The 14,666-nt window shown below is 50.5% G+C and overlaps 2 protein-coding genes across 2 annotated transcripts; both read right to left on the bottom strand.

Moving 5' to 3' along the window:
• Positions 1-2,560: 2,560 nt before the first annotated feature.
• Positions 2,561-6,652, bottom strand: LOC102547612 (uncharacterized). Its single transcript, XM_063285238.1, has 6 exons — positions 6,374-6,652; positions 4,950-5,083; positions 4,520-4,590; positions 4,332-4,439; positions 2,904-3,005; positions 2,561-2,801 (listed from the first exon to the last, which is right to left on the bottom strand). The coding sequence occupies exons 1-6, from the start codon at positions 6,461-6,463 to the stop codon at positions 2,773-2,775; spliced, it is 534 nt and encodes a 177-aa protein (XP_063141308.1). The 5' UTR covers positions 6,464-6,652; the 3' UTR covers positions 2,561-2,772.
• A 1,941-nt stretch (positions 6,653-8,593) lies between these two features.
• On the bottom strand, positions 8,594-12,802 carry Lcn4l3 (lipocalin 4 like 3). Its single transcript, XM_039106051.2, has 6 exons — positions 12,710-12,802; positions 11,286-11,419; positions 10,856-10,926; positions 10,668-10,775; positions 8,931-9,032; positions 8,594-8,784 (listed from the first exon to the last, which is right to left on the bottom strand). Exons 1-6 carry the CDS (start codon positions 12,797-12,799, stop codon positions 8,756-8,758), a joined length of 534 nt encoding a protein of 177 aa, XP_038961979.2. The 5' UTR covers positions 12,800-12,802; the 3' UTR covers positions 8,594-8,755.
• Between the last annotated feature and the right edge of the window lie 1,864 nt (positions 12,803-14,666).

The raw sequence follows: 14,666 nt of genomic DNA, 5'->3' as shown, positions 1-14,666 counted from the left end.
CAGCTGCCAAGGCCTCAAACTTGGACCTGGGCCCACTGTTTCTCTCTATTGTGTGCTTTCAGCCTTGGGAGCGGGTGTACTCCAAGAGTTCCTGGCCCCATCTTTCAGTTAGTAAATCTTTAACTTCTCTATTCTTGGTGCAGACAGGGGACACTAAAGGGACACTTGTGTAGGAATAGACAGAGTTATCACACTGTATGGTTCCATGGTGGTGGATTCTTTTCCCAAAGAATCGTTTTGTTTAGAGAGACTGCCACTGTACATATTCACATCCTCTTCAAAGCCCATACACAATTTCCCAAAGGGGAAAGCACAAGGAAACTCCCATAACACATTGTGAGAATCATTGAAGATGACAGGGGAAAGGGAGCTATAGGACTGTGGTCCGTGGTGTCGACGTGCTGGGATTTGTCAAGCAGCAGTGGCTGCCATGCGGTCCACGCCAGATGCACACCACCGTGTTCAGGTTTTTACGTGGGTTTTGGGGATCCAAATTCAGGTTCTCATGCTGTGTGTCCATGAGCCCATTTCCCCAACCCCGAATCATTGCTTTCAATGAGCAATGTGCCTATGACAATATGGCCCAAAGTTTAAGACAGCAGATTTGAGAACCCAGCACAAAGGATTTTTATTTTATCCTGTGTTAGTTTACATCAGACATCCTCAGGCCCGAGTCAAAACAACCTTCAAGTGTCTGCAAACTAAACCATCCTCAGAACCCACAAGTCAGAAGTGTTATCTCAGAGCAAGGCTACTGAGAGACTAAAAGACACAACCCTGCTGGGTGGCCTCCAGGATACTCGATGTTGAAGTCTGCTAAAAGCAAATGCTGTGGTCCTGCTGACAGAGTGACATCTGTATTGATCCTGGGGTCTTAGTGACATCTGTATTGATCCCGGGGTCTTAGTGAGGACTTACTATAGGATGGTTTTTTACATAACGATTCCCACCTTTGGATTTGTTTATTCTTTGATCTTCAGAGACTTGGGGCCCAGTAGAAGTTACAGGCCAGGCGTGGCATATGCCTGCAGTCTCAGCTCCCAGATTGCAAGTCTCAGGGCAAGAGGATCAGAGTATTCCTGGGCTACATAGACACCATGTGTGTGGCCACTCCAAGCTCCACAAATTTTAGCTGGTCTAATCATAAGGAGCTCCTAGGCTGTAAACCAGCCTATGGCTTGATCTTGTGTTTATGTCATAACTGTCAAGAGAGATTAAAGAAAGGAAAAGAGACGAAAGGAGAAAAACAAACGACCGTCTGAGGTGGTCAGAAGGAGCTGAGTGCACTCTGAAGCAGATAGCTCAGAAATGCTTGCAGAAGAGGCTTCGGCATATAGAACATTAGATACAATTTATGGGAACTTCTCGGTGGGAAAATGGGCTTCATTTCTCTTCCCCTAGAATCTGGTTCAACCACAGTTTGCCTTACATTTTTCTGGATTTGTTTTGTTTTGTCGTTTGCTTGTTTGTTTGCTTGCATGCTTTTGGCTTATGTTTTTGTATTTTCTCTGTGTTTAGAGTTCTGTTACATGTGTTTTCGTTTACTTATTGTTTACATTTTGGTAGTTCTGGTCTTTTGGTAACATGTCTCCAGATGGCCACATCCTCCAAAGTTCACTAATTCCCAGAGAACTACCTCATCTGAAAACCCTGCCTTCCGTGTGCACAGAGCACCCACCCACCCTCCTCAGTGGCCTCACATCTGGACCACCGTCCGTCAGTCCGCTAGGGAGTTCCCAAGAGCCCAAGCTCTTCAGTGGCCCACACTAGCCACTCCACCTACCTCCCTGTGACCCTGATCACCTGTGCTTCCCTCACTAGCCACCGTGTAGACTCCAACCCCATCCCTACCTCCTGCTTTTCAGGATGCCCAGTGCTGGACCGTGTGGCCTGGCACCTATGTGAGGATCTGAGAAAGTGAACCGAAGTCCTTCCTTCCCGATTATCATGATCACACTTGAGTGTTGGTCTACACTTTAGAAAATGAAGTCTACTAGGCCGAGGAAGTGTCCCAGTCAGTGAAGTGCTTGCTTACAATCAGGGGGATCTGAACTCCATCCCCAGGACCCACGTAAACAGCCAGGCATGGCAGTAGGCACTCTTAGTCTAAATGCCGAGTGGCAGAGATAAAGGATCCCTGAGGCTTGCTGCCCAGAAAGCTAAGTGAAACAGATAAGCTCCCAGCCAATGAGAGAAAATAAAATGGGTGTGCGAGAGACGGCTTGACTCAGCTCTATTCTTCCAGAGACCCCCAGTTTGGTCCCCAGCACACATATGAGGCAGCGTACAGCCAACTAGAATTCCGTCTCCAGGGGACCTGATACTCCCTTCTGGCCTCTGTGAGCCCCGTATACATGTTTCATGCATTCATACAGGCACATAACATAAAAAATAAATAAGTCACTTGCAAGTGTTCAGAACCTAAAAAAAAACACCCGGTATTGACTTCTGACCTCTACACATGCACACTCACAAATTACACACGGATCCATGCACATGCAAATGCATGCAAATAAATAAGTTTTAAAGTTAAAAGATTAAAGCCTGGGCCCATAAGCTGTTATGTGACACACATGGCCCAGGTACACTGAGCACATTTATTTATTTATTTATTTATTTATTTATTTATTTATTTATTTCCTGTTGGGAAGAGATGTGGGCGATTGGCCCTGCCTTTTCCTTTCTCAGCACTAAGTGTTGTGACCAAGACGGAAGGCACGTGGCGGATCCCTACTCCTGCTGCTACACGGTCTCTGAGATGCTCCTCCTGTGTTAGGAATCTCTGGGCAACTCACAGGCGTCTGCAGACCAAGGAAGAGATGAGGAGTTAGAAAGGCGTTGCGCGGTCACGCTGACAGAACTGAAGCAACAGGAAGGAAAGAAGGGAAAACCCTTCTCGTTACCAGCGTGAGGAGGCTTCTTTGTCTTGGCTTTTTCCCCCATTTTACTTATCATAAACATCTTGAAGACCCTCAGAGCATCTAGGTCAGCTTTCAGGGTGCGGCCTGCAGGGCAGATGGGGTGAAGCTGAGTATTAGGAGGGCGGAGCCTCCAAGCCCACAAGGAGAAGAGAGGAGCCCCACTCAAGGCTGGACAGACAGCTCCTCCCAAGAGCCCCAGTCACTGACTGGAGCTGCTGTGCCAGGTACAGCATCTCCCCAGCCCAGACCTGAGGGCAGCCAGGAGGAAGCTTACATGGACCACCAGGCATCAGAACTGAATGAACTGAATGAGTATGCTGTGGGACTTAAAACCCCAAGATGGCTCCCTTCTGAGACATCCTTGGACAGGCCTGCCACCCTCCCAGTGAGCGGACAAAGGGTCTAGCCATCAGTTTGTCCTTCTTCAAAACCAGGAACCAGCCTCTCCTAGTAGAACCCTCTCTGCTGGGCCATAAAAGCCTATCCCCCATCCAAAAAAGGCCATCAGGCACAATGATATCCTCAGCTCCCCCAGGTCCCTTGGCAGATCCTTGGTCCAGACCTCTCCCCGTCAATACTAAGTCTCCAAAGGCTGTGCCCTGAATCCCTCCTGACCAGAGTTATGTGCTTTACCCCTAAATCCAACCCGCAGTCTTTTTCCTAATCTGAAGGCAGGGCCAGTGGGAAGGTGCCTTTGTCCTGTAGCTGTTTGATCCATGAAAAGACCCAGAACAGGCCATTGTTGGGACATGTGGGCCCAAGCCTCCATGAGGTTAAAGCCAGTGGTGGTTAAAACAGGAAGTGACATAGGGAGATGAGCCAAGAATGTTAGCAGGAGCCAGGGAAGCAGCCCTGTGAGGTTACACATCAGGAAAGGTCTATGGTACACCATTGAGGACCACCGTGGCAAGAGCCTCAGGGCTGAGAATGGGCATGTGGTTCTCTACTGCAAACCGTTAGGAAAGTGTTCTTCTTCTGAGAGCATCCTGGGCCAAGCAGGGTATTGGACAGTGTGCTAAGATCCACCCTCAGAATGCCATAACTCCACCCTTACCACCACAGTACATGCCTCATAACACGTAACACATGGCTCGGGAGTCTAAATGGGGCCAGGTAAGACCCAAATAGAACCATGCAAGACTATGACAAAGACTGACAAGATCAGGGATGCAAGAGACACTGAGGTGCTGGACAGAACAAAGTGCACCCAGGACTCCGGCTCAATGATTAATAATGTAAGAGCAGAAAAAGAGAGGACAAAATGCTTGCAACCCAACCCACAAAACCAGTCCATGCAGAAGGGGCTCTCTAAACTGAGGAAAATTAAAATGACCTCAAAAGAAAACATAGGCCTGGTCTGTGTGTGCTCCCAGGAATCCATGCTAAAACACAGACAGGGCTAGAACTCACCCATGAGCATCATCATCTGGTAGTACTGATAGTTCATTTTGCCCCTGTAGTAGGCAATGGCGAAGCTCTTCCCGGGCAGGAAGTGGATGTAGATGACATGCCTCCACCCTGTGGGCAGCACAGCCACGTGAGAAGTCGGTCTCCCGCCGGGCCTTCCCTGAAGTAAGAACTGGAACCTAGCCACTTACACGTGAGGAATGTGCCAGGGTCCTCCCCCTCATACAGAGGCAGCTTGTACTGAATACAGCCAATGGGTTTCCTAGAACACAGAGTCCAAATGTGGCTCTTCCCAGGGCACACGCCCTTCCTTATTCCTAACTCTGGGGCCCATGCCGGCCTCTCCAGGAGCAAGCAACCCCATGCTGGAAATCCTCTCACCCTACTCAGCACTGGCACAGAACACAGCCAGTGAGATTCCTGACCTCATGAACTCAGTATTCAGTTCAGTGTCCTCAGAGCACCATTCCCACGCTTGCAGAGCTCAGCGGGCTGTTGCCCAGACAGCACAGAGGATCCTCGTTCCCTCAGTGAGTAGCTAAGGCAAGGCGGTATGCACTTAGCCACAGTTACAGTTGCTCAGCAGCAGCAGACAGGGCTACCTCCACAGAGGCCACTCACGTCAGGTTCATCCTGAACTCCAGCTCGTCAAGACCGTTTCTTTCGAAGGTGAAGGGAGGCAGTGGGTCCTTCCATCTCCATTCAGGGATAGGCATGTCTCCTGCCCAGCGCTTTATGTGCCACTTGCCTAAGAGCTGGAGTCGGAGGCCATGAGTACACGCGGTTGCAGGGAGAGAGGAATCAGGAGGGTGAGAGGTAGGAGGAGCATGTGGTTAGGTCTCGGTGCAGCATGGAGGGGTCCGAGATGCTGGGATGTCAGGAGTCCTGGTCACGGCTGTCCCTCACCAGCAGCCACAGCCAGAACCAAACAGACAGGGCAGAGGCCTCCTGGGAGAAACACTTCCCGGGAAGAGCCCTGACCACAGACTCTGCACAGCTATCCAGAAGGAGCTGAGAAGTGAGATGTGGAGGACAGGGCTGACCTTTCATTTCAGGGACAGGGCAGAAGAGACACGGCTGAGGAGGTGACCTGAGATAACCATGACGGTACCAGCTGACCACAGTCTGCCTCACTGTCTAGAGTCAACGTGCTAAAGATTCCACCAAGAATGGACTCCTCAGTGTCCTCCTTAAGTCACTAGGCAGTTGGTGCTGTGTCCCCAGATACACAACAGTCACAGGGGCCTTAAACTGGATGAAATCTGGAATCCACTTATTGGAAGAATATAAGAAGTGTCTCTGAAGCATGCACACACACACACACACTCACACACACACATACACACTCACGGACATACACACAAACACACACACATACACACACATACACACACATACACACACACATACACACACATACACACACACTCACACATACAAACACACTCACACATACACACACATACACACTCACACACACATACACACTCACGGACATACACACAAACACACACACATACACACACATACACACATACACACTCAGACACACACATACACATACACACTCACACACACACGCACACACACACTCATATACACACACATACACACAGACACACAAACTCACACACACACATACACACTCACAGACACACACACTCACATATACACACACATACTCACACACAGACACACACACATACACACTCACACACACACACACATACACTCGGACACACACACTGAAAGGAAGGAAGGAAGCCTATCCTTGGGAGTCTGGTTAGAGCCAGGATAGGATCCACCCAGCAAGCTCCCCCATCCCCCCGGCAGTCTCTCAGTCTCCAAGAGCACACAGTGAGAAGAAGGCATGACTGTGGCCTACTCCCTGCTCAAGCCCCACTGCCATCTGAGGAGATCCTACCAAGCACAGGAGAGAGCTATCTCTTCAACACCACCGTGGCGAGACACACCCAGTCCAAGCTCTGACCTTGGAAGCCAGTTCTTACCCTCAGTTCCCCCACCCCAACCCCCAAGGCCATCACCTGCTCAGTATGGGCAGGAGTTAAATTAGGCATCATGGCTCCAACCAAGGAGAGCAGCCCCAGCCCTGCAGTGAGTGTCAGCAGCTGCATGGTCCAGCTCAGCTCTGTGCTCCTGGCCTCTCAGCTGCTGCTGCTGCTTGTCCTGTAGGGTGGTTCTGGGGCAGTATCTTGCCCTTCCCAACATGCACCAATATCTCAGTCAAGAGATTGCAGTTTTATTTGGATCGATGTGAATAGATGAGCTAATTTGTAGAATTAGCCTTCCTCATGACTGCCTCTGGCACATCTCAGGACCCTGGTCCAGTGAGAATATTCCCAGAGTGGGAAGTGCCCTACCTAGGAATCTGGAGCCACAAGGGTGATGCAAGTCCCCCACCCCCCCACCCCGGCTCGCACTTTCCTCAGGAGCCAGAGACCAGCCCTGGTCCTGAGGGATAGGCAAGAGCTATCTGTCTATGCTCAGGCCTCAGTCCCCACCCTGAGTGAAATCTCCACTTCTCATGCTTCCTCCTGAGGTGAGACAGAAACACCAGGAGAATGAAAAGGTCTCAGGAAGAGAAAGGAGTCACTCTGCTGGGGCTTGCACAGGAGTCTGCATGGGACAGAACTTCTCAAAGTGATGGACTGTGCTTACAATGTGAACGTAGTGTGAGGAACTACTTGTTTAAGTTCCGAGATGTGATGCAATGGTTCATCTCCATTGTCAACCTGATGGCATCTAGAAGCAGCTGGGAGACTACGTGTTTTGTGTGTGTGTGTGTGTGTGTGTGTGTGTGTGTGTGTGTGTGTGTGTGTGTGTGTTTAAATATATCATTTGGGTGCATTGCGGTGGAATACCAGTTTGAAGGAGAGAGAGGTAGCTGGACTAGTGGGCACTAACAGGATTTGAGGTTTTTAATCATCATTTGTGGTTGGATTTAAGCTGGTTCAAGACATCTTTGAAAATAAACAGCCAGGTTTTGTTTCTAACACAGGAAAGAAGGTAGAAATAACTGAACCAGAGGTAATTCTACACAAGGGTGGTGGGAGCAAGGGTGGGCTGTGTTCTGCATGTCCGAAAGGAGGAGAGCCTTGAGCTTCCAAGAAGCAGGGTTCCTACAGCCCTCTAGCACCACCTACTGTCCACACAGGGTCTCTACAGCCCTCCAGCACCACCTACTGTCCACATCTTGCCCCAACAGCTAAGGGGAAATGGTAGGGTTTGAGCCTGGAAGATAGGATTCCCATCCTGTGTCAAGGCAAGGGTACAAATTTCCCTACTCATACCCATCCTGGACTCAGGGACATCCTGCCTCACAGTGTCACCTTCCCTTTGTGAGGGACAGCTGGAGAGCACATCAGTGAGAAGGACATGTTCACACAAGGTCTAGCCTGATGTTCTGAGGGCCTCCCTCCTCTACTTAGCAAGTCCACTATAGCCACTACTTAAGTGGCTCCAACTGTACAAGGACCTGCCCCAAACAAACCTCATTCTCAAGTCAAATAAAGTGACACAGGATCCTTCAGCCATGGCCTCCTGCTTTCACTGGATTTGGGCAGATAGTCTTGGGAGGAACTGAGTGTCCTCTGAATGGAGCTAACTGAGCCCAGAAGAAAGGCTACAATATGTGAAAATGTTGGGCATATTTGTGGGAATTTCTATGGAGATGTTAACCAATTCCTCACCTTGTTTAACCAGGACTCGGTCATGTTCATGCTGTTTTATGTTTTCTGAATTTTTTGGAGTTCTTGCCTCTGGGTCTCTCTGACCACGGAGAACGTCACTCCCAGAGAGTGAATTTCTACAGCTAGCAAATACCTCAGCTGCAAGCCTTACCTTCTATGTGCACAGAAGCCACATCCAACTTATTCCACCTTTTCACACTTAAGCCACCCTTCTTTACCAGGTGTCTAGACCACGAGGAACATCTTGAGAGCCTGATCTCTGCAGAGACCTACGCTAGCCAACCTCCCCTACCTGCCCGTACCCTATTCACCCCTTCCACACCACTAACCACCATGTAAGCTCTGCCCCCAACCCCATGCTCCTCTACATCTGCTCGGATTGTCCCTTGCTGTGCCCTGTGGCCCTATGTGCTGTGGCATGGCACTAATTCAGGGACCTGTGAATGTAAACGACCATCTTTCCCTTCTTGGTGATCACGGTCATATTTGAGTATCTGTCCACACCTAATTAACACAAAAAATTGGGGCCCACTGAACCCAATGAGACACACGTGATTGAGGGATATCGACCAAATTTATTGAATGCAGACTTATGGGGGACGAGTAGGTGTTGGGCCTGTGCTCTTGGACACTGAGAGTTCTGCATGTAGGTGCAGAGGTCAGCCAGGGTCCCAGCTCCTGCTTCCTGCATGCACTCTGCAGCACTCCCTCAGTGCACTAGGAATCTTGGACCAACTCACAGGCTTCTGTAGAGGGACAAAAGGCAGAGCAAACGTAGATGAGCTACAAAGTGTGACGCTGTTCCTGTGGTCGCTCTTGGACAGGAGAACTATCCAGAGCACAGGCCTGGGTGAGGATGGAGAAAGGGGGAAAAGAGGAAATTCCCTCCTACCAACATGGGGAGGGATAATGATCTTTCCAGTTTGGGGCATTTTACTCATCACAAACTCCTTGAAGATCCTCGGAGCATCTGGGTCAGCTTTCAGGGTGCGGCCTGCAGGGCAGATGGGGTGAAGCTGAGTATTAGGAGGGCGGAGCCTCCAAGCCCACAAGGAGAAGAGAGGAGCCCCACTCCAGGCTGGACAGGCAGCTCCTCCCAAGAGCCCCAGTCACTGACTGGAGCTGCTGTGCCAGGTACAGCATCTCCCCAGCCCAGACCTGAGGGCAGCCAGGAGGAAGCTTACATAGAACACCAGGCATCAGAACTGAATGAACTGAATGATTATGCTGTGGGACTTAAAACCCCAAGATGGCTCCCTTCTGAGACGTCCTAGGACAGGCCTGCCACCCTTCCAGTCCTGGTGAGCTGGAGACACATGTGAAAATCTCTGCACAGACACTCCTCCTGAGTTCAAGGATGCCTTGCCCTACCCTGAGCTGCACTACTGAAAGAGTACCAGGTGAGAAGACAAAGGGTCTAGGCATCAGTTTGTTCTTCCTCAAAACCAGGAACCAGCCTCTCCTAGTGGAACCCCATCTTCCATCTGGGCCAAAGAAGTTTACTCCACCACCCCCATCCTTCGTGGAAGAAAGACTTATCCAGCAATGGGAGGGTCCCTGTTAGACCTCAGTTTCTCTAGGGCTCCTGGAGGAGGAGGACATCCTTAGCCCAGGCCTTCCCTCTGGGACACTGTACTTTAGATATTGCACCCAGAATCCTTCCCAACAGGAGACATCACATTACTTCAGAATCCAACACAAGGCCCTTGCACATCACAACTTTGCCAGAAGCCCTGCTTAGTGTGGAGGTTTGTGCCTCCAATGAAATCGTGACAGCCAGAAAGAGGAGGGACATGAGAAATTCTGTGCAGTACCGTAGTAAGCAGTGGCTTGAGGAAACAAAGGTGTGTTTAGGAAGGTCCAAGGACCTCTAAAATCCTTGTTTGTAAGCAAAATGGCAGGGTATTTTGGACCCTGCTATACCCTAAAACCCTGCATAAGCCACTTCGGGGCCTTTTATGCCCAGAGTCTCCAACTGGTGAGTTCATTGGGGCCAGCACGGGAGGGGAAGAGGAGGTAGGCGGAGACCAAAGGTTGGCAGAGGAGTCCACTTAGTGACACCCGAGTTACAAAGGATCATGGGGACAGAGCTGCTGAATGCTCACACAGATAAGTGTGTGAGGGTTGCAGGAAGGACACATTGTCCTCAGTGTGCTGATAGCAGTGGCAGGCAGAGGTCTCCACCTGGCACTCCTGACCTTGGAAAACAGAACTTTCCTTGGGGGACATCCTACGCCTAGCAGGGTGCTGGGTCGTCTTCCTGTCTCCATCCACCCTATGAATGCTACAATCCCTCCCATCATGAAGACTGCTCGTGCTGCCCAATGTCCCCAGTGATTAAATGAGCCACCTGTTCAGAGCAGGACCGTAAAAAGGCTGATTAATGGAAGATGAGTGGTCAGGGGCTACCTGGGTCAAGAGTATGTGGGAATTTCTGACGCTAGGATTGGTCCTGTGAGAACTGAAGATCAAAAAAGGCCAAGGGCGTACACATCCCCCTCCTGGTGACTTCAGGGAGTGCAGGAGAGGCTCCCCAGGAGTAGAATGAAGCACACCAAGCAGAAAAACATGGGCCTGGTTCCTGTCTGTGCCCAAGAATCCGTCCTCAGAGACAGAGAGTGGAACTCACCCATGAGCATCATCATCTGGTAGTACTGATAGTTCATTTTGCCCCTGAAGTAGGCAATGGCGAAGCTCTTCCCGGGCAGGAAGTGGATGTAGATGACATGCCTCCACCCTGTGGGCAGCACAGCCACGTGAGAAGTCGGTCTCCCGCCGGGCCTTCCCTGAAGTAAGAACTGGAACCTAGCCACTTACACGTGAGGAATGTGCCAGGGTCCTCCCCCTCATACAGAGGCAGCTTGTACTGAATACAGCCGATGGGTTTCCTAGAACACAGAGTCCAAATGTGGCTCTTCCCAGGGCACACGCCCTTCCTTATTCCTAACTCTGGGGCCCATGCCGGCCTCTCCAGGAGCAAGCAACCCCATGCTGGAAATCCTCTCACCCTACTCAGCACTGGCACAGAACACAGCCAGTGAGATTCCTGACCTCATGAACTCAGTATTCAGTTCAGTGTCCTCAGAGCACCATTCCCACGCTTGCAGAGCTCAGCGGGCTGTTGCCCAGACAGCACAGAGGATCCTCGTTCCCTCAGTGAGTAGCTAAGGCAAGGCGGTATGCACTTAGCCACAGTTACAGTTGCTCAGCAGCAGCAGACAGGGCTACCTCCACAGAGGCCACTCACGTCAGGTTCATCCTGAACTCCAGCTCGTCAAGACCGTTTCTTTCGAAGGTGAAGGGAGGCAGTGGGTCCTTCCATCTCCATTCAGGGATAGGCATGTCTCCTGCCCAGCGCTTTATGTGCCACTTGCCTAAGAGCTGGAGTCGGAGGCCATGAGTACACGCGGTTGCAGGGAGAGAGGAATCAGGAGGGTGAGAGGTAGGAGGAGCATGTGGTTAGGTCTCGGTGCAGCATGGAGGGGTCCGAGATGCTGGGATGTCAGGAGTCCTGGTCACGGCTGTCCCTCACCAGCAGCCACAGCCAGAACCAAACAGACAGGGCAGAGGCCTCCTGGGAGAAACACTTCCCGGGAAGAGCCCTGACCACAGACTCTGCACAGCTATCCAGAAGGAGCTGAGAAGTGAGATGTGGAGGACAGGGCTGACCTTTCATTTCAGGGACAGGGCAGAAGAGACACGGCTGAGGAGGTGACCTGAGATAACCATGACGGTACCAGCTGACCACAGTCTGCCTCACTGTCTAGAGTCAACGTGCTAAAGATTCCACCAAGAATGGACTCCTCAGTGTCCTCCTTAAGTCACTAGGCAGTTGGTGCTGTGTCCCCAGATACACAACAGTCACAGGGGCCTTAAACTGGATGAAATCTGGAATCCACTTATTGGAAGAATATAAGAAGTGTCTCTGAAGCATGCACACACACACACACACTCACACACACACATACACACTCACGGACATACACACAAACACACACACATACACACACATACACACACATACACACACACATACACACACATACACACACACTCACACATACAAACACACTCACACATACACACACATACACACTCACACACACATACACACTCACGGACATACACACAAACACACACACATACACACACATACACACATACACACTCAGACACACACATACACATACACACTCACACACACACGCACACACACACTCATATACACACACATACACACAGACACACAAACTCACACACACACATACACACTCACAGACACACACACTCACATATACACACACATACTCACACACAGACACACACACATACACACTCACACACACACACACATACACTCGGACACACACACTGAAAGGAAGGAAGGAAGCCTATCCTTGGGAGTCTGGTTAGAGCCAGGATAGGATCCACCCAGCAAGCTCCCCCATCCCCCCGGCAGTCTCTCAGTCTCCAAGAGCACACAGTGAGAAGAAGGCATGACTGTGGCCTACTCCCTGCTCAAGCCCCACTGCCATCTGAGGAGATCCTACCAAGCACAGGAGAGAGCTATCTCTTCAACACCACCGTGGCGAGACACACCCAGTCCAAGCTCTGACCTTGGAAGCCAGTTCTTACCCTCAGTTCCCCCACCCCAACCCCCAAGGCCATCACCTGCTCAGTATGGGCAGGAGTTAAATTAGGCATCATGGCTCCAACCAAGGAGAGCAGCCCCAGCCCTGCAGTGAGTGTCAGCAGCTGCATGGTCCAGCTCAGCTCTGTGCTCCTGGCCTCTCAGCTGCTGCTGCTGCTTGTCCTGTAGGGTGGTTCTGGGGCAGTATCTTGCCCTTCCCAACATGCACCAATATCTCAGTCAAGAGATTGCAGTTTTATTTGGATCGATGTGAATAGATGAGCTAATTTGTAGAATTAGCCTTCCTCATGACTGCCTCTGGCACATCTCAGGACCCTGGTCCAGTGAGAATATTCCCAGAGTGGGAAGTGCCCTACCTAGGAATCTGGAGCCACAAGGGTGATGCAAGTCCCCCACCCCCCCACCCCGGCTCGCACTTTCCTCAGGAGCCAGAGACCAGCCCTGGTCCTGAGGGATAGGCAAGAGCTATCTGTCTATGCTCAGGCCTCAGTCCCCACCCTGAGTGAAATCTCCACTTCTCATGCTTCCTCCTGAGGTGAGACAGAAACACCAGGAGAATGAAAAGGTCTCAGGAAGAGAAAGGAGTCACTCTGCTGGGGCTTGCACAGGAGTCTGCATGGGACAGAACTTCTCAAAGTGATGGACTGTGCTTACAATGTGAACGTAGTGTGAGGAACTACTTGTTTAAGTTCCGAGATGTGATGCAATGGTTCATCTCCATTGTCAACCTGATGGCATCTAGAAGCAGCTGGGAGACTACGTGTTTTGTGTGTGTGTGTGTGTGTGTGTGTGTGTGTGTGTGTGTGTGTGTGTGTGTGTGTTTAAATATATCATTTGGGTGCATTGCGGTGGAATACCAGTTTGAAGGAGAGAGAGGTAGCTGGACTAGTGGGCACTAACAGGATTTGAGGTTTTTAATCATCATTTGTGGTTGGATTTAAGCTGGTTCAAGACATCTTTGAAAATAAACAGCCAGGTTTTGTTTCTAACACAGGAAAGAAGGTAGAAATAACTGAACCAGAGGTAATTCTACACAAGGGTGGTGGGAGCAAGGGTGGGCTGTGTTCTGCATGTCCGAAAGGAGGAGAGCCTTGAGCTTCCAAGAAGCAGGGTTCCTACAGCCCTCTAGCACCACCTACTGTCCACACAGGGTCTCTACAGCCCTCCAGCACCACCTACTGTCCACATCTTGCCCCAACAGCTAAGGGGAAATGGTAGGGTTTGAGCCTGGAAGATAGGATTCCCATCCTGTGTCAAGGCAAGGGTACAAATTTCCCTACTCATACCCATCCTGGACTCAGGGACATCCTGCCTCACAGTGTCACCTTCCCTTTGTGAGGGACAGCTGGAGAGCACATCAGTGAGAAGGACATGTTCACACAAGGTCTAGCCTGATGTTCTGAGGGCCTCCCTCCTCTACTTAGCAAGTCCACTATAGCCACTACTTAAGTGGCTCCAACTGTACAAGGACCTGCCCCAAACAAACCTCATTCTCAAGTCAAATAAAGTGACACAGGATCCTTCAGCCATGGCCTCCTGCTTTCACTGGATTTGGGCAGATAGTCTTGGGAGGAACTGAGTGTCCTCTGAATGGAGCTAACTGAGCCCAGAAGAAAGGCTACAATATGTGAAAATGTTGGGCATATTTGTGGGAATTTCTATGGAGATGTTAACCAATTCCTCACCTTGTTTAACCAGGACTCGGTCATGTTCATGCTGTTTTATGTTTTCTGAATTTTTTGGAGTTCTTGCCTCTGGGTCTCTCTGACCACGGAGAACGTCACTCCCAGAGAGTGAATTTCTACAGCTAGCAAATACCTCAGCTGCAAGCCTTACCTTCTATGTGCACAGAAGCCACATCCAACTTATTCCACCTTTTCACACTTAAGCCACCCTTCTTTACCAGGTGTCTAGACCACGAGGAACATCTTGAGAGCCTGATCTCTGCAGAGACCTACGCTAGCCAACCTCCCCTAC

This window comes from Rattus norvegicus, chromosome 3, assembly GCF_036323735.1.
Source record: "Rattus norvegicus strain BN/NHsdMcwi chromosome 3, GRCr8, whole genome shotgun sequence".
NCBI classification, from domain to species: domain Eukaryota; kingdom Metazoa; phylum Chordata; class Mammalia; order Rodentia; family Muridae; genus Rattus; species Rattus norvegicus.
The sequence above is the reverse complement of the archived record's forward strand: the minus strand, read 5'-3'. Positions and strand labels throughout refer to the sequence as shown.